This window comes from Cyclospora cayetanensis, unplaced genomic scaffold, assembly GCF_002999335.1.
Source record: "Cyclospora cayetanensis isolate NF1_C8 unplaced genomic scaffold, CcayRef3 CcayRef3_contig_25, whole genome shotgun sequence".
NCBI lineage: Eukaryota > Apicomplexa > Conoidasida > Eucoccidiorida > Eimeriidae > Cyclospora > Cyclospora cayetanensis.
In genome coordinates this window covers 169,024-193,617 of record NW_020312203.1, presented here as the reverse complement: position 1 = coordinate 193,617, position 24,594 = coordinate 169,024, and the positions used below count along the sequence as shown (strand labels likewise).

The 24,594-nt window shown below is 53.9% G+C and overlaps 4 protein-coding genes across 4 annotated transcripts; 1 reads left to right on the top strand and 3 right to left on the bottom strand.

Moving 5' to 3' along the window:
- Window positions 1-3,055: 3,055 nt before the first annotated feature.
- On the bottom strand, window positions 3,056-4,372 carry LOC34623050. The gene has a single exon (XM_022736186.2). It carries the CDS (start codon window positions 4,370-4,372, stop codon window positions 3,056-3,058), a length of 1,317 nt encoding a protein of 438 aa, XP_022588909.2.
- Window positions 4,373-5,048: 676 nt separating this feature from the next.
- LOC34623051 (peptidyl-prolyl cis-trans isomerase-like 3) lies at window positions 5,049-6,845 on the top strand. Its single transcript, XM_022736187.2, has 4 exons — window positions 5,049-5,126; window positions 5,329-5,381; window positions 5,912-6,020; window positions 6,588-6,845. Exons 1-4 carry the CDS (start codon window positions 5,049-5,051, stop codon window positions 6,843-6,845), a joined length of 498 nt encoding a protein of 165 aa, XP_022588910.1.
- Window positions 6,846-14,065: 7,220 nt separating this feature from the next.
- LOC113147516 lies at window positions 14,066-18,985 on the bottom strand. Its single transcript, XM_026338331.1, has 12 exons — window positions 18,570-18,985; window positions 18,355-18,454; window positions 17,819-18,222; window positions 17,352-17,675; window positions 17,104-17,205; window positions 16,903-17,020; window positions 16,609-16,700; window positions 16,299-16,466; window positions 15,595-15,879; window positions 14,865-15,547; window positions 14,465-14,760; window positions 14,066-14,320 (listed from the first exon to the last, which is right to left on the bottom strand). The coding sequence occupies exons 1-12, from the start codon at window positions 18,983-18,985 to the stop codon at window positions 14,066-14,068; spliced, it is 3,243 nt and encodes a 1,080-aa protein (XP_026194116.1).
- Window positions 18,986-20,201: 1,216 nt separating this feature from the next.
- On the bottom strand, window positions 20,202-24,457 carry LOC34623052. The gene is made up of 11 exons (XM_026338344.1): window positions 24,067-24,457; window positions 23,815-23,936; window positions 23,135-23,386; window positions 22,900-22,992; window positions 22,488-22,639; window positions 22,031-22,105; window positions 21,656-21,845; window positions 21,436-21,519; window positions 20,747-20,986; window positions 20,480-20,536; window positions 20,202-20,285 (listed from the first exon to the last, which is right to left on the bottom strand). Exons 1-11 carry the CDS (start codon window positions 24,455-24,457, stop codon window positions 20,202-20,204), a joined length of 1,740 nt encoding a protein of 579 aa, XP_026194129.1.
- Between the last annotated feature and the right edge of the window lie 137 nt (window positions 24,458-24,594).

Here is a 24,594-nt window from a genome sequence, read left to right as displayed (position 1 = left end):
ACACATTTCGGTGTTTCTTCTATTATTTCCTCTATTATTTCTTCGGTTTCTGCGTGCAGAAGCAACAAGCGCTTCAAGCCGCCTCGCACTGTGTGACCGCCGATTTTCACGCCTGCAGACGCACTCCTCACTGCCGCTCGCTCTTGCACTGGAAGAGCATCTGCCCGGCAGCCGAGTGCAGCGACCTCTCTCCCATCGGACTTCAGGTGTCTTTTTCCCATCTTTATACTTGAAAAGAACCTCGTGGACTGAAGAAGAGGGGCTTTTTCTCCGGTGAACCCCGAGGCCGGTGCCTTCTCCGAGGCAACACATCATTTAACCACGCTGCTGACTGCAGCCTCTTCTCCCCTAGAACCATGGGAATACGGCACTGGGGAAGACGCTGTGGCTGCACTGGACTACCGTAGAGCTGTGGCACCAGGGAGAGGCTCTGGACAGTTGAGGCGAGCAGCAGCAAAGCAACTGTTATCTCCCAAGAGCATCAGCAGAAGGACCTTAGGCAATCGCTGTCTCGCAACTCCAGCAGCACACACAGAACCTGCGGTTTTGCAAGGATCGATTGGCCTCTTTTGCATTCTGGACATGCACCTTGTTGTTGTACGGCTCACGTTCAGCCTCATCGACCAGAAGACGCGAAGTCTGCAGCCTTTCTTCTTGTCACGAGGCTAGCAGAGCCGAGCGTGTGCATGCAGGAGAAACAGAACCAGAAGAATATCAGTAGGAGGAGGCGCGACAGCATCCAATTTTGCGCGTCGATGCAGAACTGCACAGCAGCAAAGCCTCAGACAAAAATGGAAAACAGCGAGACCAAGGGATTCGAGCTGGGAGTGCGTTACTCTCAACCTGATTCGGCTCCAACAGGAGCATCAGCATCCGCAGGAGATGCAGCTGATGATGCATGCAAAGACGTGAGCATGAAACGGCCTCTGAATCCTCAGCATGCAGACGCTTCATCTGAGGAGAGGGTTGGTGGGGGGACTGCTGCACGGGGAGCACCGGCACCTGACACTGCAGTATCACTGGAGGCTTTGGCACAAGATGCGACTTCCTCAGCAGCAGACCTTAATGCATATCGCCAGTTACACCGGCAGCGCTATGCGGAGAGGCTGCAGAAGGAGGAAGAGGTGGAAGACGTCATTCGGAGACAGCTTGAGGAACGGGTGTGCCTTATCTCTGTCCTTTAGATGCATGCTTGCACACGCATAGCTACCGCTTGCGCAGCGCAGGCTGCATGCTTGTGCTGCCTAAAGGCGTCGAACTGCTGCCTCTGCTGCTTCTGCTTCTGCTTCTGCTTCTGCTTCTGCTGCAGGCTTGCATTGAGCTCGCCAAGCGGCTGCAGCAAGAGGAGCTTGACCGACTGGCTATGGATAGAGCAGCACGGCAGGAGAGGCAAAGGCAGCTGCTTGAGGCTATTTCTGGACCTACCACGCAACAACCCGCTGCAGGCAGCGCGGCAGAAGATGTTTATGCTGCGATACCGGCAGATCTCGAGACGACAGGAGTAGATGCGTGAGCTGCTGCTTCTTTCTCGCCCAGGCTGGCTATTTTACCTGTTGCTGCTGCGTCCAGTATAGCTGCGGAGTCTGCTTCTCTGGCCGCTTTCGTGACAGGTTGTTCCGAGACTGCTGTGGTGCAGCGTGCGGGCGCCTTTGCGCACAAACTACGCTGAACGGCTTATCGATGACTCCCCAACCTTGTGGACGGCCTCACGATCAAGGGCTCAAAGGTGTGTCGGTGCTGCCGCTGCGTTGCTGCTGCCGCTAAGCGGGAGCAGCGACGCATGCTGCGGTCTCCCCAGAGCTGTTGCCACTGCAGTGCAGGATGCTTGTTTCCGGGGAGGTTGCATCCTAAGTGTTCTCTCCTGGAACGCAGCAAACACCTGCAGCAACAAAGATGCCGCTATCGACGCTTGCTGCGCATGCTGCTACAGGTTGTTGGGTGGAAATGCATCGCCGAACGGGCCTGCGCCGAGTGCGGCCTCGAGTCTCTGGGGCTTTTTGATGATGCGAACAAGGTAGGGCGATCTGTACGCAGTGTGAACTCTTGCCGATGCATGAAACTCCCCCTCTTGCTGCTGTTTCCGAGCAGTCGATGGGTGCGAGCAGTGTAATGTGCGCCTGTTGCTCTCATTCCTGCAGGGGGGGATTGGGAGGCCGAGGCGAGGCTCTTTTCTGCGGCCTTACGATGGTGCAGCTGATTTCGTTGTGCTTGTGGCTGCTGCTGATGGCTTTGCCGCTACTAGTGCTCGTCTATGAGCTTTGCTCTTTGCAACTAGCTAAGTAGCCGTCTTGTATCAAAATAGATGTACCTAGGTAGTGCGAGGCTCCTCAGCTTCGAAGTTGCTTAGCTCCATTCGCGGCGGGCGTGCTCCCGGATTCTTTGTCTAGCAAACGGAGCAGCCAGTCCTTTAGCTAACCGACTAGCTGTATAGGCTGCTTGTGCGCCCTGCTTCCATTGAGGCATCGGAGAGCTTTGGACCCTCTATGGGGTTTCAGTATTTTTGGTGTCTCTTCCTACGCTATCCTCTGACCCCCCATCGCACCGTTTATCAGCTGTATGGACGCTGTGCGGTACGCCTATCCCCCTGCCCACCCAGCCCACCTGCCGTGCCAGCCTCTCTCTCCCTTTCTGCGCTATAATGCCCGCCGCCATGCTGGCAAGTATCTCTAGCCACCGCGATATTGAGCAGACACGTCAGTATACAGCTACTCCGCGTCAGTGTACAGCTACTGCGCGGCCGTCTGACCAACGTTCATTCCAGTGCTCTTGCCCGTATTTTTCTTAGAATGCGGGCAGAAATGAAGTCCCCCACCTTGCTGCTTCGTGCATTTCCGCAAGCACTCACCTAATGCGGGAATCTAGTCAGCAGCGTTGCGAGTCACCGAGTGCGTATCCCTGGTCCTTTCCTAAGGGGCCTCTAAAGTCTCCAAAAAAGCGCCCTCACAGCTGCTCTTTTGCAAGAGCTCGACGAGCATCGCGCACTCTTAGATGCGGCTGTTTCGGTTATCGCGCTGCCCCAGGGACTAGTTGTGGCAGTAAGGGAACTTGTTAGCGGTTAGGATGGAAAAGAAGATGTCGCAGGCAGCATCTGCAGGACGTCAGGGTTTGGTCCTACAGCAATGATACAGACACTGCCCTCTGAGAGGCAATGCTTTTTGTGTTGTGGAAGGTTTCCTTCCGTTAAGGAAGGAGCAGAACCTTCCATCAGGTGTACATAAAGTCCACTGGAAAGGTTCTGTGGCGTGCCGTCAGGCCTAAGTGCTGCTGCTTCTGCTGTTTGGATCAAGGAATCGTCCCCCGGCCTCAACGGCTTGCTGGCGTATCTCTGGGCAAGTGACCCGTGGGAGTCTCCCAGAGGAGTAAACTCTCTGATGAAAGAGCGCAGCGCAGAGTCAGCTTCCTCCTTCATGACTTTCTGGTGCATATACACCGCGTGACGGACCTCATGGCTAATCAAACATAAAAATGCGGGGGAGTCCGTAAAATCCCCCAAAGTGTCACACTCCAGAGCTGTGCGCGCTAGGGTTTTTATGGTCGACGCGAGCGCCTTCGCAGCCTTATCAGAGAAGAGAACATCTGCTGCCAGAATCAGATTAAAGCGACTCTCTAAGCCCGCTTGTGGAATTGGTGTTTCCCCGGCGGCCGCACGCACTTGCTGCAGCACGGCTGCTTCATTGTCGGTCCATTCAAGGGGCCCCACAGACGTCCTAGGGTTTCCCAAAAGTGCATCTAGCAGCTCCGACACACACAACTGTTTCTTTTGGGGGTACTGGCGACATCGTATCTCTCCCAACGCACGCACTGCCGCAGAAGCCAGCCGATCTGCTGCTCCTGCACTTGCCGCGTCGGGGCCGATAGGGGGATTCAAAACAGAAGAGAGGCTCAGGTTGCAGCGCGCAAGAGAGAGAGCAGCGGCATCGTGGTCAGTTGCGCATACTCGCGCGGCACCTAGGAGGAAACAGAGACAGCTGGGAGCCCCCAAACCGCAACCCAACTCCAGCACCCACCGCTGTTGCAGCTGCAAGGCTTCCCGGTTAAGCAGTAGATACTGCAGAAGCTGTGCTGCAGCACGGCACCAAAGGTCGGCGGCAGTGGTGTCCGAACAATTCGCTGCGGGCATGGTCACACGCAACGACTGTCTTGTGACAGTCTTCCCCCCTGCCAACGATCCTAGAGGTACCCCAGGTATCCTCCGTAGCAGAGGCAGCAGCAGCAGTGCTTCCTGACGCGCTCGTGCAGCTCCTGCTTGCTGCTGCCCCCCGGAGCTTCGGTGCAGCTGGTGCGAGGGCAACACTTCACCATGGACCCCAACGGGCTGTACAGTGAAGGCCCCTCCTCGCAAGAGCTCTAGCAAACACAGCTCCACCTCCATGATACCGTACAGCCAGATATTGCAACAGCTACAGCAATGGTGACAGCACCAGTAGCAGGACCAGGGGCCGCTGCACGGCTGCAATGACCCTCTTTTTATGCCCGTAGTAGAAGCCGCTTAACAAGATGGCGCTGCCATAGTCTTACCTCTCTGTGTGCCTTCTCTGAGAGAAGCATCACAGTAAACCGCAGACGGCCCACGTGGGGCCCCCAATACCAGTAGAAGGACCCTCCTCCCTAGGGGCCCCCTTTGCCTGAGGGGCCCCCTTCGTCTGAGGGGCCCCTAGGGGCCTCCGGGCCTGGCTGTATGCACGCGTGTCGAGGGGCCCTGTGGGGTTACTGCGAAAAAACAGTCATAGTTTGGCGTTGGCTTTCCACGATTTGTTTGCTTCTGATCCTAAACACCTGCAGCCCCTAGTTTGTTGGATGCCTGCCTGCATGAACTGGCGCTGCTAACGACGAGAAAGGTGGCCGCGCTATATGGGCATCCCCTTGTTTTCTGTTGTTTCTGGACTCTCCCGGCACAAAGTGTACGAAGCTGTTGAATTTAGGAGGGTTGCTTGTCGTAGAGAGCAAGAGGGCCTTCCAGGCTTTCTGGGGCCACCCCAGCCACCCTACACAGGCATGCACAACTCCTAACGGAGCAGCAGCGACGAGACTCGCAGAAACGGCTAAAAATGTCGGTCACATTAAAGACAACTCACGGGGACCTCAAGGCGGAGCTCTTCTGCCAGCAGACGCCTAGGACCTGCAAAGTAAAAATCCTAGGAGGCCTTTGCCTACGCGAGAACGCGCCGCATTTGCGCATGCAGCTGCTGATCCTGCAGCGATGCTGCCTCCTACTACGCTGACTGCGGATGCTCCTGTGATCACTGCCGCTGCTATCATGGCTGCTTCCGTTGTGTTTACTTCCTGCGTTGCTGTGGTGGCTGTTGCCACTCCGTTGTGCGTCCGCAGAACTTTTTGGCGCTCTGTGCCTCTAACGCGTACGACGGTTGCATCTTTACAAGGTATGCGATTGCTTTGCTAACCTCATCTCCCTTTCGCATGCGTCTCTTGGGTTGCTTAGCTTACCCTTTTGCGCGGTGCCTCAGGGCCTTTGCATGCGTGCTACACCCAGTTCTGGCATTCTCTGCTGCCTCGCGAAATATATATAATCGTCTCCGCCTTATTTGCACTGTGACCTCCAGCGTCTTCTTGAGGTCTGACCGACACGTTGCGGTCCTCTTTTTGGTATGCACGACAGCTCTTTGTGCATCCACTTAAAATGTGCCGCGTCGTGCTTGTGCCCTTGCTGTCTGCTTGCTTTCCCCCTTTCCGTGTCTTTTGGTTTTATTATCGGCCGACCAGTTGGCGAGTACAACTGAGCGGAAAGTTCGCAGCGTTTTCCGAGAGGGCTGCACTCTGTTCTGAAACTCAAAGATGCCCCTAATTATTCCTCTGCGCGCCTTTCCCCTTTCTGTGAACTTGCTCACTCCCCCGATCCGTACCTGCACGTACTCTCCTGCTTCAAACTATTTTCTTGGGCATTATTCCTCAGAAACATAAAGGGCTTCGCGGTGCAGACAGGTGACCCCACAAACACCGGGAAAGGAGGCGAGTCCATTTACGGCGGTTTTTTTGAAGACGAATTCGTCTCCTCTCTCAAGGTACGTTTACTGCTGCGTCCTCGGGGCCTCTTTGGAGGAATTGGGAAGTGGGAAGGGAAGGGCCTTACCGTGTGTGCCACGTGCATCAGCAAACATATGCCTTAGCGCGAGGCCCCATAGGATTTGCTGGGCGTCTCGGCTCTGTGCTTGCATGTGTCACTTAAGCTGACGATCGATTTGCAGCTCATCACGTGGCCTGTTTCTGCTTTGGTTCTCCCTTTGCCGTTGCTTGCTCTGCGGACTCTTGGAAAGGGCCGCTCTTTAGTTCCACAGATAGGGGATCCCGTGTTTCCTTAATTGTGCGCGGGGCTTGGTGTGTCTGTGACGCTTTCCCACTGTCTAATCCTCACGCAAGTATATCGCGGCCACCACGGCGATGTTCGTAGTTGCGTATCACTACTCTACTAGTGGGGCAAATTCAAGGGCTTAGAGATGCTGCTTCCAACTCTGCTTGCAACGGACGACTTCATAACAGTCTCTGTACACTTGTTTGGGCGCTAAATAATGCTGCATATTGCACCATACGTAACGCTCTGCTTGTGCTTGCTGTGCTGTTTGACACGATAGCATGACCGCCGAGGCGTGCTGTCCATGGCCAACCAGGGGGCTCCCAACACTAATGGCTCACAGTTTTTCATCACGTATTCACGGCAGCCACACTTGAACGGGGTATATACGGTGTTTGGAAGACTGATTGACGGCATGGACACCTTGGATAAGATAGAGAAAGAACCCGTGGGAAAGAAAAATCGTCCTATCAACGAAATAAAGATTCTCAGTGTCGTCATACACGCAAATCCAATCGCAGACGCTGAACAGCTGTAGGGCCGCATGAGCCATGGAGCGTCGCCAACGGGGTATTTTTTGCCTTTCTGCGCCCGTTGGACCCGCTGCACGCGTTTCAGTGAACTAGTCCTCAATCTCTACATGCCGATGCGCAACACTAGAGGCGCACGTGTATATATCGTTTTTGCCTTTCACCGAATCATTGAGGCACTTCTTATCCCGTCATGTGTTCGGAAAGTCAGAGAAAATTACTAAAACAAAAACACAACGGCGAAAACCTGTGCGTTTTGTAGAGCCAGTCGTTAAAGGAGAGCCTTTGGTGATAGGGAGAGGCATATGCATGTAGGAGATTCAGCGATCCTGAAATGCGCTGGTAGGCACGCGGAAACGCGGAAGTGCAAGGTGCCCAGTGCTCCATCCTCTGGCCCTCCGTGCTATGTTGGCGCACTTTCAGTAATGTTGATGCCTGATGGGCCCTAAGGCTCACTCTGCGAGGGGCCAATACCCCATTCGCAGGGAAGTACGTCCTCGCGGGCATTCCTGTGTGGAGCCGTCTCTTCGCTAATAAGAGCGCGGATAGGCACACACGCCACGTGCCGCTGAGTGGCGATGCTGAGGACAGCTGTCAGAAGACTTGGCATTGTACCCATGGCTTTATTTGAAGGTGATAGGGCGGTTTTCAGCCGTACGGCACCTTTCCACTTTAAGCCCGCAGCTACCTGCAGCAACCGCACAACGATTGTACGCACAAACAGTCTCGCGTCTGTGGTTACAGTAGTGAGAACATGTAGTACGCTCAGCAGGTACTGCGCGACTAGAGCATCAACGGGGGTTCCGAACCTGTCCTGGAGTTGACTCTGCGACATCCACTGATACTCCGGGAGGCCCATTAAGTGCCTCTATCTTGGCGGTGACTCGGCTTCCCTCAGTTCCAAGGAGACGTGCAGACACCCGACAAAGTGTAGACGATCCCACAGATACCACCCCAAAATCAATCAGTTGAGGCATCACCTCGAGGCCCCCCTTGAGCCCACATGGGGGCCCAGAGGCCTGCACGGACATCAAGTCGGAAATATTTGCGTTGCTCCTCGCCGTCAGCGTGCTCATACCATATTGTTGTGCTTCTTTCCAGTCTGGGCTGCAAGGCCCATGTCAAGCAGTGGCCTCAAGAGGCCCTTTTGCTCTCACTGCAGGGATAGGTTAATGAGTTTGAGCAAGCACCCAGATCCGATGCCTTTGTGAGTATCCACATTTGAGGTACCGGCCTACAGCTATAATATACATGCGGAGGAGAGGCCTCAAATGCAGTGTAAGTTAGCAGTCAGAGACGAACGGGACCATGCGATTTGATGCATGAATTTGTTTTGCGTGCAGGCACAAATTTCGTGGCATTAGGTCATACAAACCACGGATCGCTATCTAGGATAGGTCATCGAGAAGGCCAAAGAATCATTTCGGGTACCCCCGGAGTAACAGAAACAGTCAGGAGTGTACGACAAGCAACGAGAGCCTTGAAGCTGCACCATATCGATAGCCTCAGGAGCAACGGTTCAAGACGATACTGCGACAGCACTGCTACTATGAAGCACGCTTCTTACAGTGAGTCCCTTCTGGGCCTCCGGCGCTGTAGAAGCTGTGAGTGCACGCCGCCCCACTGCAGTATCATACAGAAGGAAGGTCTTGTTTGGCTGAACACGGAATTGTTGCTCTTCTTGAGGCTTGTGCTCTTGCTGTGGCTGGTGCTCTTGATTTATCAGGCTCTCCTGCGGTCTCTCACGTGACTCTTGCCTCTCTGGAGATGGCTTTCTTTGTGAATCTTGGCGTAAACTAAAGGCATCCTGGGGGCCTTGGGGACGCCTGGCGGAGCTGCAGATTTCCCAAATTTCGTTGCTGGCGGATTCTTGTCGCACCCTCACTTCTGTAGTAATCCGACAAGCAGGATGAGACTCGTGGAGGTATTATAGTGAACTTTTGTTTAGTACAGCCCGTGAAAAATTAAATATATTACTGAGCAAGCCTTCAATGTGCATGGTATATGGCTGCTTTTAACGAGTCGGGGTCGGTGGCCTGCGGCTTGAAATCCTAGAAGTAGCGTTAGTGTTTGGACCCCTGCACCGCAGGTAGTTGCACTTGGGTCCCTTCGAGCGATCGAGAGAGTGTTACATTTGTATTGGGAGCTAACAAAAGACTGACTTCTGTGCCGTTCCGTCAGAGAGAGTGCCTGAGACGCCGCAGCCGCCAGAGTTTCCCCCAAAATGACAGCACCGGTCATTTCCTCTGTTGCTGCACCTGCTGCTTTAACGGGAGCCATCCCTGTAGGAGGCGTCGCTGCCTTGTGTTCTTCATCTAAAGGGGCGGCCCACTGGCCATCAAGCTCCTTTACACGCAGTTTTTCTTCTGCGTTCGCCGCTTTCGCTAGTGCAGTCCGCCGTGCACAAGCAGCCCTAGCGGCGGCTGCGCTGACCGCTCTAGTGGATGCTCCATGTAGCTTAAAAACAGCCGGTGTCGGCTGGACAGCCTCAAAGCCCCCATCGTTGGATGTGATGCGCTGTGAAGTAGACGGCTGTGGGCTGCGATCGTCTTCAACAAAGTGCTCTGCAGTAGTGGGAGAGGCAGACCTGCAGAGGCAGCCGCACTGGCACTTCCAGATGTGTTGAGGTTTCCTGCGACGGTGTTGGTACAAGTGTCTCATGCCTGGTAAGCCCAGTCGTCGGTTACATATACTTGAGTTTCCTGGTTATTATGCAACGCCTATGGCGGGAGACACAATAATGGCCACAGGGCGTTTGCTGAGATCTCTGGAGTCCAGCTATGTTAAATACAATTCTATAGCAGCGTTTCGACACGTTCTGTCACTACACAAGTCCCTGCATTCTCAGTTCCCTCTTCTTCCTTTAAGGCCACCTCACCCTATCATAAACACATGGAAAAGCATGATACTAAAAGCAAAGCAGCAGCACGACAATAGAAATGTTCACGTTCATCAGCAGTTGCCGCATTGCGGGCAGCAGCAGCAGCAGCAGCGGCAGCAGACCTCTGCAGCTGCGCTGCAGCCTTGGCGCGGTACTTGAGTGCACTAAGCTCTGCTTGCATTCGCCCGGGTAGCGCCGCCAACGACCCGCGAGAAACAACGGAGGCCCGGGCTGCTAGGAAGCCTGACAAGATACCACCCGCAGCAGCAGCCAGTGCAGTAGCAGCAGCATTGCTTTTGCACACACATAGCACTAGGGACTGCGTAGTCGTGCCCCATACTGAGGCATGAAAATGGGATATTCAGAAAACGCCTCTGTTCCTTGTGCTTGCAACGAGCAGCCCAAAATGTGCTTGATACTTTGAGCGGCGCAGCTTCTGTGGGTATAATATTAACATAACAAAACGGTTTCATTTTCCCCGAACGGTTCTGATACCCCGTTCGCCCCAGAGTGCTGCCGTTCTGGAAAGTTTTTCAGGCTTGCACATGGGGTCGAGCTGGCGAAAAGTGGTGTAGTAAGATTTCTGCGCTGCACAGTAAGCCTAATGCCGCCGTGTCTGTTGTTGCCGCTGCTGGTGCTGGCGCTGTTGAGGCCTCTGCTGCAGCGGCCTCTGCTGCAGCGGCCTCTGTTGGTATTTTTGTGTTACTAACCATCGCTTGGCTTTGATCTTTCCTCTACTGGCAGCAAGTGGTGCAGCAAACCACTGTTCATTCCCTCCCAGGTCTGATATGCAGCGTAGTTTCGCTCGAACTGCCGAACCTCGTGAGACCCGAAGGGCGGAAAGAGACGAAACGTTCTGCCAATACAGAAGCAAAGTCGCACCCTGTAAACGCTAGTGTCAAGGAACTTACAAAGAATCACACACATTCTCGACTGTCATGCTTTTGGCAGGGAGTTGGAGGTGCATCTTCAGTCGCCAGAGCCAGGAAGCTTGCATTGTAAGAGTTGGTGTGGCATTTTATATGCAAGGTTCAGTGCTGAGTATTGTAAGCCACTTAGGAAAAGCCTAGGGCAAACTCGAAGCTCAATACTTGTGGAATAACTTTGGTATTGATTTAAAAGCGATTACAGCTCCCAAACCCTATGGAGTCGTCTGATACCTGACTGTAGTAACGGCCTCGGGGCTCCCCTCTGTCTTCATCCAGTCATGTTGTGGGAATCGCCATGATGTAGATGAGCCTTCCTCTGCACCCTAAAAATGCAACAGCAGGACAAGCGGAACGTTCTGCTTATTCCCACTTTCCCTCTTGAGAAGGCAGTCAGCTGCTAAATTGGGCACATAAGGGGCGAAGAGAAACCGGGAGGCCTTCATATCGAAATGCATGTGATCAGGTATGAAAATGTTTTTTTCAACAGTGGACTAGGTGGCAACAAAAAAGGTACCAAAAACTCAGGAAGCCTCGTAACACGGTGAAAACAACAACAGTCTTTCTTGGGTCGTATTGCCACCAAACGCATATCCTCGCCACCTTCAAAGGGCCAGGGACCCTCCCAGTAAGCCCCCGCTTCTGCTTCCGTTTCTTGCCTAAGAAATTTGAATTGCCTGTATCAGCAGCAACCAATGCCACAAACCGCTTTACTTGAGACGCACTACCGATGCGTTCAAACACATCCCAGCCGCTCTCTTCAAGATTCCGTCCCCCATTCAGGTGGCTTCCCATCCGCAAGCAACAGCGCACACCTAGGTAAAAGCATCCACGTATCTAGTTTAGGCGGGACAACAGGGGGAGACAAGAAGAACCGTAGGGGCACCTAACGCCATAAATGAGGAATTAAGTTCAATCTTACTCAAGTGTCAGCACCTCTTCGGCTTCTCCTGTGTTGCCGCATACGGCAAACAACCGCGGTGGCCACACAATGTCCTCCGCTCCTTCTGACTTGTCTGTTTGTGATTTCCCTGTAGCAGTAGAGGAAGCGGCAGCGGTAGCGGTAGAGAGTTCCTTGCCAGGCAGGACCTGCCCTGAGCTGTCCCGCGGTATGCCGTCACTCCTGCCTCAGCAGTAACAGAATAGCTGCATGCGCGTAAAGGAGTTTTTCTCAGAGGAGTCGTATGCATACTTGAACTTTGAAGAAGTTTAGATGCTTTTAAAAGTCTCTTGAAACAGCAGCACCCAATCCACAACGTCGAATCAAACTAATTCACTGACTCACCCAACAATGCACAGCTCCTCGTCCCCCTTCAAGCCCCGCAACTCGCCAGTAAGCAGAGAGAACACCACTGACACAGAGTTACCTGCAGCAGCATCAGCCATACCTAGCGGGATGTGCATAGAGGCAGCTATCCACGGACTTTACCGGGAAAGCAGCTGCAACAGGCAGATCAAAAATACATTGAAGAAGAAGATCATCAGCAATAACAACAGCTACAAAGGTTGGGTGTGCCTGCAAACCCTCCGTGAGAGATGTCTCCGGCGGCCGCACGACAACCTGCAGCAAAGGACGCAACGCCACCAAAAAGGGATACACCCTATTTGTCGGTAACTGAATGGGTAAAGGCAATTCAGCAGCATCAACTGGTAGCAGAGGGGGAAGAAATAGCACCAAAATTGTGTCACCTGTGCGGAGTCGTCTACTTTAAAAGAGGCCCCACGCTGTTGATTGACCTCAACCGTTGGATTTGCTCCGGGGGCTTTTCTGAGAAACACCAAGGCACTCGCATTGTGGTAAATGCTTGGTTCTTGCTGGCGATAGAGGGATGTGCCGCTTCAGCCAGAAAAAGAGGCAAGCAGCTCAGGTAGAGAGGAATTGGTCACAGGTGTAACTGGAGTGTCAGTGGCAAATGCCTGCCTCTACACCAGCAAGAGCAGCAGCGGGTCGTAGCCGCTTCACGATAGCCTTATACGGCAGCAGCCGGCCGTCGCACCTGATGATAATCCGCGTGCCATTACCAAAGGAGGCTTCCGTCTCATAGGCATCGATGGCCTTCTTTCCTGCAACCACCTCTGCAGCACCATCTGCAGTAGCCGGCGCTGATGATGTCAGCAGGCTATCGGCCCCCCAAGCGGGTGATGCACTACAGCAGGGCTCTTTTGCAGCAGTTAGCTGCGTTAGGTTTGCTGCTGGGGTAGGCGTAAGAAGTATAAACACTCGAACGCGTTGGGGGTGCTCTACTAGGACGCTCTGAATGCCTCTGTGGTGCTTCGTGGTGATTTGAGTTTCGTCGGGAAACACTACTGTTTTGTCCTGTAGAGCAACAGTGCAAAACAATGAAAAATACACCACGCATCAGCTACTGCGATAACTAATGATGCAGCGAATAAGGTATCGATGCGCGCCCCTTCTGCAAGTCACTGTAGGTTCCAAAGAGGTGGACGAGTCATCGGGAAAGGCTTAAGGCGGCTTTGTCTCTTTACACAGTTGCAGCTAAGGATTAGCCTTGGGTCTATTGCTTAGGGTCAAAAGTAATTTACCTCCTTATGCGTTTCGCGGGGTTCTCGGCCTTGAGGTATGTTCAACCGCGAGATTGCCCGCAGACTAGTGTTTGTGAAGGAAAAGAGCAGCCCCCTGCGAATATCCCTTTTGCTTGCCGAGAGACTGGGGGATAGGCGATATTCCATCCACTGCTCAGCAGTGGTGGGCCCTGCAACATTTCCTGACTCCAAGGAGAGAAGGGTGCGGAGCACGGACAGAACATGGTCTTCAGCTTCTTTTGCAGCGTCAGCCAAGGCGACTGGATGGTAAAGCAACACAGTTAGAGACAAAGGGGCACAGGGGAACCACCAGCCATTGGAGATTCCTTAAGAAACCAACGTAAAGCCTCAGTTCGGGCAATTTCAATAGACTTCTGAGGCTTCTATTGGCATATAGCGTAGAGAAACTTTCTAGGTAAAAAGGATGTACAGCTCAGGAAATATCGCTTGTAGAAAACCAAGCATCCCAGCAGCGGCACTTAAACGATAGCCACCATAGAACTCAGAGGGTAGGCTCTTCATCAACGTAACGCCTTCCCCCTCCAAAGGAAATGGGTGAACAAGATTGCAAGCATGGGGCACCTTACCCGGCTGGTGCCTGAACCTGCCAAATCGCTGACCATCTGAGGTGCAGGTCAGCCAATGGCCCGGGAAGCCCTGATCTTCCCTGCCTGCGTAACAACAGTCAGCATAAAATCTGAGTCCTTAAAGCCCACAGTCTTTATGATGGGGCATATCCGGTCCACAGTGCCTAAGCAAAGTGGATGCGGCAACGTCAGTTGCAAGGGATCATAGTCAGCCATCATCAAAGTGCAAAATTAGCCATGCAAGCGTAGATTGCTGCAGCTCTTATGGGTCCGATTTTTCCATCAGGTTGTTACATATTTTGCAGGTACCAATGTACTGCTGCTGCTGCCATCGCTAAAAAGGACCCCAAGGCAGTACCGGTTCCAAAGGGGTCGCCCAGTACAGCAAGCGACAGCTGCTTGAGGTCCTGCAAGCCTTTCTGGCAACCGGGGGGGAGACAGTTGTAAAGGTTTCCAAGACTCTTAAGAGCAGGCGGCAGTCCTAGTGAAGCGCAGCGGGAAGCAAATTCAGATTGGAGAGGCACACGAGAAACGTAGTCTCCGTTCTGCAACAAAGACAGCGGCAAGGCGCAAAACCAAACTCGTTGACTCAGCAGCTTTAGCAAAGTTTGATCTAACAAGTGCGACCGGTGCAGCAGCAGCTAATGCCAAAGGCGGCACTTTGCTAGTCAGGCAAGGGTGAGCCCCACTGGCATGAAGATTTCCACTCTGCCGGTGAGTGTTTCCCTGATCACTGCTCCACAGGGATGGACTCGTCTGTGGACCTCAGTGTCCTCACGGCAACCAAACCAGATGCGGGCGCTCCCCTGGTGAAGGAACACACTGTCTTGTGTTTCCACTGGTGCACTGATAGCAGCACTGGCACCAGCCTCGCCCTGTAGAGACGGATCCTCAGCAACTTCCGCAGCGTCAGCACAGGTTTGGTGACTATTGTGGATATGGCGCTCCCACAGGGAGCCGTCTGAAGTCACTTGTATCAAGTGACCTGAAAAAACGTCATGCAGTGCAAGCGCGCATCTCGTAGACTCTTTTGTATGAAAGGTGGCCAATAGCGGCGTACCTGATGCAATACCACACGCAGCTACTCACCTGACAAACTTGCTACCTCCACCAGCGTTTCCAGACAAGTTTCCATCAAGGTCCCTAACGTAGGCCTTTCTTTGGGTTGCTCCTCTTGTTCCTGCCTTGGCAGCTGATTCAGGGGCACTTGTTGCTCCTGATCCTGCGGTGGTGGCTCCTTCCTGTGCTGCTGTGCCTGCAGCCTCGCCTTATGGATCAGGGTGCAATCCTCTGATTGAAGGTCCTTTGGCTGCGGCGTTAGCCGTCGCACGGATGGTTTCAAGCCCCTGACTACGAGGCGATACCCACCCAGTAGCTGAGCTGCAAAGAGAGACACTTGGTCCGTCAGTAGCAGCCGCGCCTTTCCAGCTAGCTCTTCTGCTTGCTGCACTGTTTTTTCTGATGGCACCTGCTCTGCTTCCTGCTGCTGCGTCTGCTTCGGTTGTAGAGAGGAGATATCATTCAACCAGCTTCTCCACCGAGAAAGAAGAACCTTGTCTCTTCTCAAATTACAGCACGCGCCCGGCAACATCACCCGGCAGCTCCTCCACTCCCTAACTGGTGGAGGTGTTGCTGTATCCTCTGCAGCAGTTGCTGCTGCAGAACGGTCACTCGTGGAGGCCGTGGCAGCGAGAGATCCTCTCCCTGCGGAGGTACAGTTTCTCACAACAGGCCGTTTCCTTGGTGCAGAGGCGCTAGATATGAATCTAATCCTAATCCAGCCAGCCCTCTTGCACCAAAGTTTCAGCGTGCATGCTACCTGACAAGGTCTAAAGGGGCCCGTACTCGCTCACGTGCAGGCAACTTGAGGGGAGCTCTAGCCACAGGCGCTTGCGGTTCTTTCGAGGCCCAGGCAATGCAGGAGGGTTCCACAGCAATCCCAGTGGCATATGTAGTGGCAATGATTGTCACATGCTCCCCTAGATGCACATACACTTCGTGGGTGCGAGGAATTCCATGTCTCTCAGGCGGCAAGTCTATGAGACAACGGAGGCCGGGGGGCATGTTCGAAGCCCCAAGGTAGCGCCTCCACTCCCTGAAGCCCCTACGGGAAAAGGTGGCGGCAGACTTCCAGACATCAACGGAGCCTCTTGATGGACCGGTCCTGAAGCATAGGCAGTCCTGCTGTAGTTGGGTATCGTGACACGTGTGCTGCTCTATCCAGCAAGTCCTCAGCGAGGCATTAAAGTGCAACTGACTAGACAATTTGATAAGTATTGGGCCTCCCCGCGCATTTAGGCGCCTTCATCACACGCCTCTAGCGTGTGCAGCGTCTAAACAATGTTAAGGTTTTTGTAATTTGACTCAGTAGGGGTATCCAGGTGACCTAACCTGTGGGTGAGAGCAAGCAGTAAGTGGCCTGTCCTCGGCAGCACACGCCCGTCTATTGCAAAGTCTCTGCTGCGGATGGCGGCCCCAAGGAGCTGGGCAAAGCGATCGGCAGGGATTGTCTCCCTTACGCACCATCTACTTGCTAAGGGCTCTCCCGAAGGCCATACAGGGGCTCCTACAGGGGGTCCTCCGGCAATGGCGGAGAGGAGGCCCTCGAAGGAATGCATTTGCAGCAGATGCTCGACGTGTGATTCGGGGACGCCGGGGAAAAACGCGTAGGCGCGACACTGAAGGGCTAGTCTATAAAATTACAGCAAAATAAGTAACAGCAGCAGCACGCATTGCGAGGAGGCGATGCCAAGGAAAGTGGTGGCCTTCCCAGTGAAGATGGGAGGAGAGGGAACAATCATCTAGAGATCGACACAGCTACCAGGAAACGGACTTGCTGAGTTGCGGCTTCAAGTGAGGCCGCAGCTGTTGCAAAAAAACCCGGGGAATTGAAGTCTCTGCGGCTGCAATTGCCGCTGCTGACGCCTCAAGCGCCTCACGGAACACAGGATCTGGAGAAGGGGTGGCCGAACGTCCGCCTGTCGCTGCTTGCTGCTGTTGCTGCTGTTGCTGCTGCCCTTGCTGGTCGTCTATATGCTGTTGCTGCTGCTGCGGTTTGTCGTCTAGCGGCGCCTCAGTTTGTGCGCCATGAGCCCCTAGCGTCCTTCTGAGGGCCCAGCAGCACAACATTAGGCACATCCACTGGAGTTCGTGCGAGGGCAGCAGATGCAGAAGTGCCGACGGCCGTGGCAGCAAAGCTTGCAGGATGGGGTACTTGGGAAGCCCAACAAAACACAATTTTGTGGCTACACGGGTCAAGCCAGACACTTGGCCACTGGTGGGAGGCCCCTTCATCAGCTAAGCGCCAGTGTACAAAGCGGCGGCTTACTTGGCTCCTGCATCAGATGCTGCTTGCTGCAGCATGCAGTGCAGCAACAGCGCAACCGAGGTGTCATCGGGGTCTGCAGCTCCGGTTAGGGAGTTGTACAATCTGCAGGCAGCACTCATGACATGACCCTCACCAATGCAAAGACGGAAGCGGCAGAACCAGAAGGCCAGTGGGGTCGAACATGCCAAAGCTGGCTATAGGAGGGCTGCAGAGAAGTCAATGCACTGCACAGCAGACAACAGACTTACTTGGGGCGTTTATGTTCTGGCGCTTTTGCTGGTTTGGAAGGCTTTTCTCGCTCATGAACAGCGCCTTCTCCGCCCTCCCGTCGAGCACCCTGCCTCTGCTGCTGATGAGCTGGAGGTCCTTTTGCTGGGCTTGAAGAGGGGAGGAGGACAGAAGCAGCAGGCGCTTCAGCCTCTAGTGGTGCCGGAGCCTCTCGATTCAGTGCTCCAAACGTCTCTAGGGGAACGTATCCCACAAACTGGCGGTATTCTTCCCTCTGCTTACAAATTGTGGCTGCAGCATCTACAAGCTTGAGCAGCAGGAGCTCTGGATTATCTGCGTGTTGCCTGCAATCACAGACCTCAAGCCTTAAGTTCTAGTCGACACAGCAAAACTGGGCGTAGACTTGAGAACACGAGAATTTTGCCGAGTAGCCTTAAGGTCGGCACTTAAGCCAAGAGTGAAGATGTAGCCAGGAACAGAAACTGACTTATTACAGTCTGAAATTGAAATAAGCTCAGCAGCCACCGTGGAGTCTTCTGTCTCTGCTGCTTTTAGGGCTGCAGCGAACTGTTCTGCCTCAGCTGCAACAAGGGCAGCTGCTGCGTCGGCAAGGTTTGCAGCGGTTAAGGCAATGAAAACCCCCAATCCCATTCCCGTCGCCTCCAGGGCTAATAGGAGTCCAGGGCACCATGAGAGACCGCAGAGGCATAGCAGGAGATCCAGGGATGCACTTTGGCTATCGTCTTGCTCTGGCAGTTTTTCCGCCGTTCGCTGTTCATACAAGGAGGCTGGGGCTGCGGTGGCAGCGGCGAGTGCGTTAGCCTTCTCCTGCCTGATGGCGGTTCCATACTCTGTTATTAGGGCGAGGACTATACGGGCCACATCTGGAGGCTGTATAACGCAATCAACCAAAGCTCGCAAGCTCTAATTCTTTAAAAATCACAGCTCAAGCCCTAATCTTCATACTATTACCGTGAGCTTTCAGCACTAAGCCTGGGGGCACGAACACCAATGTCGTCCTACTTTGAGATCTGCAAAACTCCTGGCTTTTGTATCAGATAGCACTGACTGTCTCTTAGCGTATAAAAAGAGCTCCTCTGGCAGAGCGACCACCACTCGACAGCTCCGGATCTCCTGGACATAGAATAGCACGACAAGGCCCCAACCAGAGATGAAAAATGAAGGCATATAAAGTCTCTAAGGGTTAGTACGGAGCGAAACAGCAGGGAGGGAAATACGAGGAGGCATTCAGACGTGCAGGGCTCTGAGGCATTCTCTTGCGTACAGGGGGATGACCCGTTTTGTCTACCCGCTGTTGTGATGCGTCTGCTAAGTCCAGAAGCATCTCCAGACAGTCAATATACTGCTGTTGATTCTCAGTTTCCACTCTCTCGGAGGCGCCCTTAGGTGGGCGAGGACTGGCGACAGCCCCAGTTTGTGCAGATACAGCAGCAATGCAGAAGCGGAAGGGGAGTGCATCTGCTTGAGGTGCATTGGCAGCAGCAGCTACAGGAGCAGCCCCTAGCCTCCTAGGAACCCCTTCCCTGGGTCTTAGTCCTCCAGGGGCCGCCACAGGCGGCACTGTTTTCGCCGCAGGAGTAGAGCGCACAGAGGGGCCCACCGAGGGCCCGCCTGCCTTCCCCTTTACAGGCATGACGGAAAGCAGAGCAGAGCATTCATTGGGTATGCGTCGGTCCGGAAAGTGGAAGGCGCCTTACACGATTAAGAACCCGGAGGACGAGTCAAGCCCGGTGTCGTGTGTCCTTAACCTTTCAATAGAATATTTCAATACGCCACGGCAGCAATTCGAAACTGGATTCTTACTCCCCGAGGATTCTTATACGGGGTAAAATTTGCTGGTTAGTGCCCGGAGGCATCGGGTAAGCGGCGATTTTGTGGGACGGGCCCCGATGCACATGCCTGGTGGCGGAGGTCACTTGCTCGTCTCCTCGCTAAGGGCGCCGTAAATTCTGGCTGAAGAAATTCCTGTTTTGAGGCTTTCAAGGAAATACAATTGCATGCATTGAAATTTGCATATCAAAATTTTTCTTTCCAACGTTTCCGGAAAACTGGCAATTCACAGCTCCGAGGATTTGGCTGGACGCCCGCTGATTGGGCCTTCAAGGCACGTGGTATAGGAGGATCTAAAGCGCAAATCAATTTCACTGCACTGGTATCCGTGTAGCACAAACCTCTTAAGGCAGAGGTGCTGATGCCCCCGCGGCCGATCCCGCGGTCAAATCGCCCGTAGAGGAGTCCGGACCATGCTTTGAAATCGAGAGACTCAAGGCGACCCTACAGTGCGAAAAGCAGCTATTAGAATTTACAACAATCTCCAGCTATCTGCTCTCGTTCAGGGTGCAGGAACTATCAATACAGGCATTTCGGCATATGTATGAGGTATCAGCCGCTTGATTACGCTCTGTGCGGCTGTCGATCCTCACCAATAGAGACCTGTTCTGTGCCAATATCACCAAAGGGCAGGAGAACTGAGGGCATTTCGTACACTATTCAGGTAGGCAGGTTCCTCTAAGCCTACTTAACATCAACTGCTTGGCCCCAAATGTGGGGCTAAACAGTTCCTTGGTGTGCCAGCAGTAAAGCTGCAAACAAGTCCAAGTTTAGGCTGCATACAGAAACTAAAACACTCCGTTTGTAAGGGTAACAGCAACTGCCAAGTTAGACCGTGTATCTTTTTCGCTGGGCTTTTTCCAAGGGGTGGACTCATCGGCCAGCCCCTATTCCACCCAAACACTCTAACTCCTTTGGGGACTCCTCTACACGCCCTCATTTAGATGTCCGTCTACCACAGTTTCTAAGGGGAGTAAAGATTTCCAGCAAGGTCCAAAAAAAGGAACGTTCCCCCAAATTCAAAGGCGAAACTCCGGCTTTAAGACAATAAACTTTTGCTTGTCTTCTGTGGCCTCCATCTTGCACACTTTGTGGACTACCGCCTAAAAGGATTTCCACAATCCCACCCCAAACCGATCGCCCCAGAAAATCAGTATACCATACATACATGTACCCTACACCCTGCGGCACAGCGGCCAAAGCCCTTATGGCCTTACGCCTTCAGCGCTAACTGCTCTGGTTCGAGTTCGATTGCAGCAGCACTGCAAGCAGTCCCAAGCTCAGCTGTGGCCCTTACCTGGATTCGCTTAAACTCCTCGTTTTTCTGTTTGACCTTAAACGCGCTCATGAAGTCCTGAGCAAATCAAGCGCGTTGAGAAAAACGCAGTGCCCCGTCAGCATCCCCCCGGGTTTACTTCTAAGGTTCGGGGCCTGCAACCCTGGTTTCGATAAAGTCGTTGCATTGATTCGTTTATGTACATGAGCAACCAAGGCCTTAAAGCAAGTTCTGACAGAGGCGAAAAATTATACACCACGGAAACTGGAAACAGTGAGTCAGCCATACCTTGACGGCCATCCTGCCCATGTGCTGCTGCATGACCCGCACCACCTTGGCCTCCAAGGTTTCCCGAGTGTCCTCTGGCAGTTGCGAAATCCTGAAATCCACCGACTGTTGAAGCGGTGCTGCTTGAGACCCTCTTGACGCAGAGGATACAACCGAACGCTGGCCTACGTCGGAGGGGGGACCGCCCGTAGGGCCAGGAGTCGCAGGCTGTGCGTCTTGCACCTTTTCTTCTGCGCCTTCCTGAGAGAGTCGGCTCGCGCATAACAACGGAACGAAAAGAGACCATGATTCACTTATCCGGTACGAGGAAAACCTACCAATGCACTGATGAGGCCGAGAAGCCTCGTGGGTGGCAGGGGCAAGCAGGGCTAAAGCAGCCTCTGCGCAGCTCATCTGGCTGTAAGGTCGCCTTTTCAATGACGAGGCACTTGAGCAGCTAGCGTCACAGCCTTGCATCAATTCATTAGCACCGACTCCTGCTCCTCTACCACCCAGTGGCTAGCCGGCCTAAAAGCCGGGAAGCCGCGCATCTAGCTGGCTAAGTTTGGCGCTATACATCTGCTGTGCTGGTATGGTGGGGAGGTGGCAAGTCTGCAGCCAGTCACTAGCTGTTTCATAGCCTCCGCAGGCAGCAATCTTCGAAAGCGCATAGCGCTTTCTAATGGGAGGAGGGTGGTCCTGCAGCTTACTTCATCGTCATCATCAGAAGCGTACTGATTAAGCTCTGCGTCTGCTTCTTCGTCGCGGGCTTTCTCCAGAAGGTTTTTCATTTTCTGAAGAGCCGCGGCGGAAACAAAGGCACCCGAAGCAGCAGGCAGTGGCGTGTGCATCGAGCAGACCCGTGGCAGCCGCTACAATGGCTGCTGGCAGCACCAGCAGCCACTGCAGTCACAACAAAATGAATCGCACCTGCCCAAATGAGGTAAGAGGGTCCTCAGGGTCGTCATCTGTCTCCGAGTCTACAGGCTCAGCCTCGAGGGTATCTGCAGCGTTGTCTTTAGCGTCTTGCGGCGCCTCGCCTCCCTCATCATCGCTCCTCTCGCCTTCTTCAAAGTCCCAGGTTACCGCTTCTTGCCGTAGATTGCCGATACTCAGTGCTCTGCAGCATCCGAAAGCGTCGAAGCAGAGAGAGCAGCATTTGAAGGAGGCGAATGGAACGTGAGCAAGCCTTGCTGCCACCGGAAGCAAGTAAGCAGCGCCCTTCTCCTAGGCGCATGCTGTATGCAGATGTTCAGATATACAATTTCCATTTCCCACGCAGCTTTAGGCTAGTGCAGAACCCACGAATCTATGTACTCATTGGCAGCGCTCTTGCCGCCCCTGTCCTTTAAGAAGCCCTTGAGCCTTTTCTTCTTCTGCCTGAGAACCCAAATACGCAAATCGCCGTGCAGTCACTTGGAGCGGTTTGCACTCCAAAAGCTTCGAATGCCACTCCCGATCGCACATCGTGCACAGCCCGAGATAACACAATTCTATGTGTGCATAAACCAAAGAGGCTCCCGAGCCCACATGTTCCGCATGTGCTGAGAGTATGCATGCATGGACGCACAGATGTAGATGCATATGCATACTCTACAAGACCCCACACGCCTCGTGCAGCAAAGGAATGATGTAAAGGTAACGCCCTCAGCTGCAGCTAATCCCGCAAAACACCGAGGTGTACGAATAGACTGCCCACAACCACACAGGTCTACACGTAGGGTCGAAGAAGTAGGAAGACGATTGGAGCTTAGACGCCTGCCTTTCGAGTCCTAATTCGTCTTCAAAGAGACTGCTGCTGGCTGCAGTCCCCTGCACGGCACCCCTGCGTGTCTCTTCGTCGCTGTCGCTGCCTCGGCGAAGGCCAGCAGCCCTCTGCGTCAAGGCGGCCTCAAGGGAAGCCTGTGCCTTCGACTGCACACAGCCATGACATCCTCACGCTACAGCGTTTAAGTTCGAAGGTCGTAGTAAGCAGCCCTTACTGTACGCGCTAGTGAGGTGTATGCTCTGAGGGGTGACACAGCGCTTGAGAAGGCGACGCACAAGAGGAGAGGCTGTGCGCAGTTGCCTTCGCGAAGGGAGGGAAGAGGAGGTTTACTAAAAGGAGGTCCATATATATATACAGAGAGCAGCAGCAACAGACGTATTATTAGCCGCAGCAGCAGAAAACGCACCCGTTGTTCGATTTCTTCGGGGGATGGCTGTTGTGTCGCAAGGGTCCTCTCGAAAGTGAGCCACTCGGAGACTGGCAGCACGTCGATGACGCCCTGCAACACCCCCGACAACCACAAATGCACACGTGTTGTTATAGGACTGCTGCTGCTGCTGCCGCCTCTCCACCAGGGGGAAGGAAGAAAAGGAGGAAGGCAGGGGGGGAGGGGGGGGGCCTGCTCAGCAAACGTAAGTAACCTGGTTTTCCACGAGAAGGAAGAAGCAGGAGGCGTCAACTTCGTTTTTTCGCGTGATAAACGTTTTCTGCTGCGGACGGCGGGGGGCCATCGACGGTAGGGTCGAGTCCATCTCCCCTTGCTGCTGCTCTGTCTCTTGGTGGTGCTGCTGCTGCTCTGCCTGCAACTGCTGCATATCAGAAGAATCCCGCAAGCGCCAAGGAGCAGCAGCAGCCGCGGCAGCGACTACATGCGCCTCTGAACCGGGAGGCAGCTGCAATACGCCGCAGAGCACACCAAAGATAGAAAGACAACACACTTTCCTAGGGCAAGCGAAAGGCCCAGCCGCAGCTCTTGCCCCTTGTTGCTGTGAGGCTTCTCAGCTACACCGGCTGCTCTCCTTTAAGAGTCGCAGCGCTGTCTGCCGCCTGTGTCTTTGCTCTTGTTGTTGCCACACATGTGCGACAGCGCATTTGGTACGCGCTCTCCTTGTGTGATCACACCAAGAAGAAGCAGCACTAGAGCAGCCAGACAACCTATATTATGTTTTTGTGCGGCTCTAGAGGGCTGCCTCTGTCAAGAGGCATGCTGCAGCAAGCCACGATTGAAGTCATGGCGACCATTTGCCTACCCATGGCCTCAACAACACCCCACCGCTCCTCACCTGCCCCCCTTCCTCCCCCCCCCCTAAATGACACTTACCACAGGCACATCTTTAGAAATGCAGATCGGTTGCTTGAGAGACCTCAGCCTCTCCGGCAGCTTTGCGACAACAAGAGACTTGGCCTGACGGCCGGCATTAAAGCGCAAACGGCGTACTGGCCCTGATGGTCGCAACCCGCACGCACACAAAAAGCCTCTCAGATGCGTCACAAAGCGCTACAAAGCGAGAAACAGAAGGTGCACACAGTCAATCAACCTTGTGCCAGGCATGCAAATGTACAGAGAGCTCACCTCCACTCTGCAGCAGCTGCTCTGCTACCAACTCAAAAGGGACAATCTCCGATGACGGGGGGCCGCCTCCAATAAATTGGGAAGAGGGCGGAGTGGCTGCAGGCCCGTACGCGCGCTGTACGCCTCCTCCACTACTACTACTGCTACTGCTACTGCTGCTGCTGCTGCTACTGCTGCTGGGGTAAGGGCTATAGCGACTGCCAGAGGCGTTCGCTGGTTGGCTGCTGCTCCATGGGACGAGCTGCTGCTGGTGTTGCTGTTCGATCTGCTGTTTGAGGCTTAGCCCTCGGCTCTGCGGTGCTTGCGCTGGCTGTTGTTGCTGGTGCTGTCGGTGCTGCCGCTTGCGCTGCATATCCGGGGTCCGTAGGGGCTTCATTAGGGGGCCCCTCATTTTCTTTTGCAGCTCAGGAAAATCCCGCTCAAAAGCGCCCTAACTTAAAAGAAAAGGTAGCACTCAACTCAAGCTATAGAGGTGGGGCATCGGAATATCCTCAACGAGAGCAGCAGACGCTGCAGTGACGGCGAGTT

Bases quoted from the DNA above. Each gene is read 5' to 3' on its own strand.
- LOC34623050 (XM_022736186.2), bottom strand. From the start codon at position 4,372: ATGGAGGTGGAGCTGTGTTTGCTAGAGCTCTTGCGAGGAGGGGCCTTC.
- LOC34623051 (XM_022736187.2), top strand. From the start codon at position 5,049: ATGTCGGTCACATTAAAGACAACTCACGGGGACCTCAAGGCGGAGCTC. The intron at 5,127-5,328 runs GTAAAAATCCTA...GTGCGTCCGCAG, and splicing joins AGACGCCTAGGACCTGCAAA to AACTTTTTGGCGCTCTGTGC. The intron at 6,021-6,587 runs GTACGTTTACTG...TTGACACGATAG, and splicing joins AATTCGTCTCCTCTCTCAAG to CATGACCGCCGAGGCGTGCT.
- LOC113147516 (XM_026338331.1), bottom strand. From the start codon at position 18,985: ATGCCTGTAAAGGGGAAGGCAGGCGGGCCCTCGGTGGGCCCCTCTGTG. The intron at 18,455-18,569 runs GTATTTCCCTCC...GGAGATCCGGAG, and splicing joins GCACGTCTGAATGCCTCCTC to CTGTCGAGTGGTGGTCGCTC. The intron at 17,021-17,103 runs GTAAGCCGCCGC...TGACCCGTGTAG, and splicing joins GCATCTGATGCAGGAGCCAA to CCACAAAATTGTGTTTTGTT.
- LOC34623052 (XM_026338344.1), bottom strand. From the start codon at position 24,457: ATGAGGGGCCCCCTAATGAAGCCCCTACGGACCCCGGATATGCAGCGC. The intron at 21,846-22,030 runs GTGGGTTCTGCA...CGGATGCTGCAG, and splicing joins GCCAATGAGTACATAGATTC to AGCACTGAGTATCGGCAATC. The intron at 21,520-21,655 runs GTGCGATTCATT...GCGGCTCTTCAG, and splicing joins CTCTTACCTCATTTGGGCAG to AAAATGAAAAACCTTCTGGA.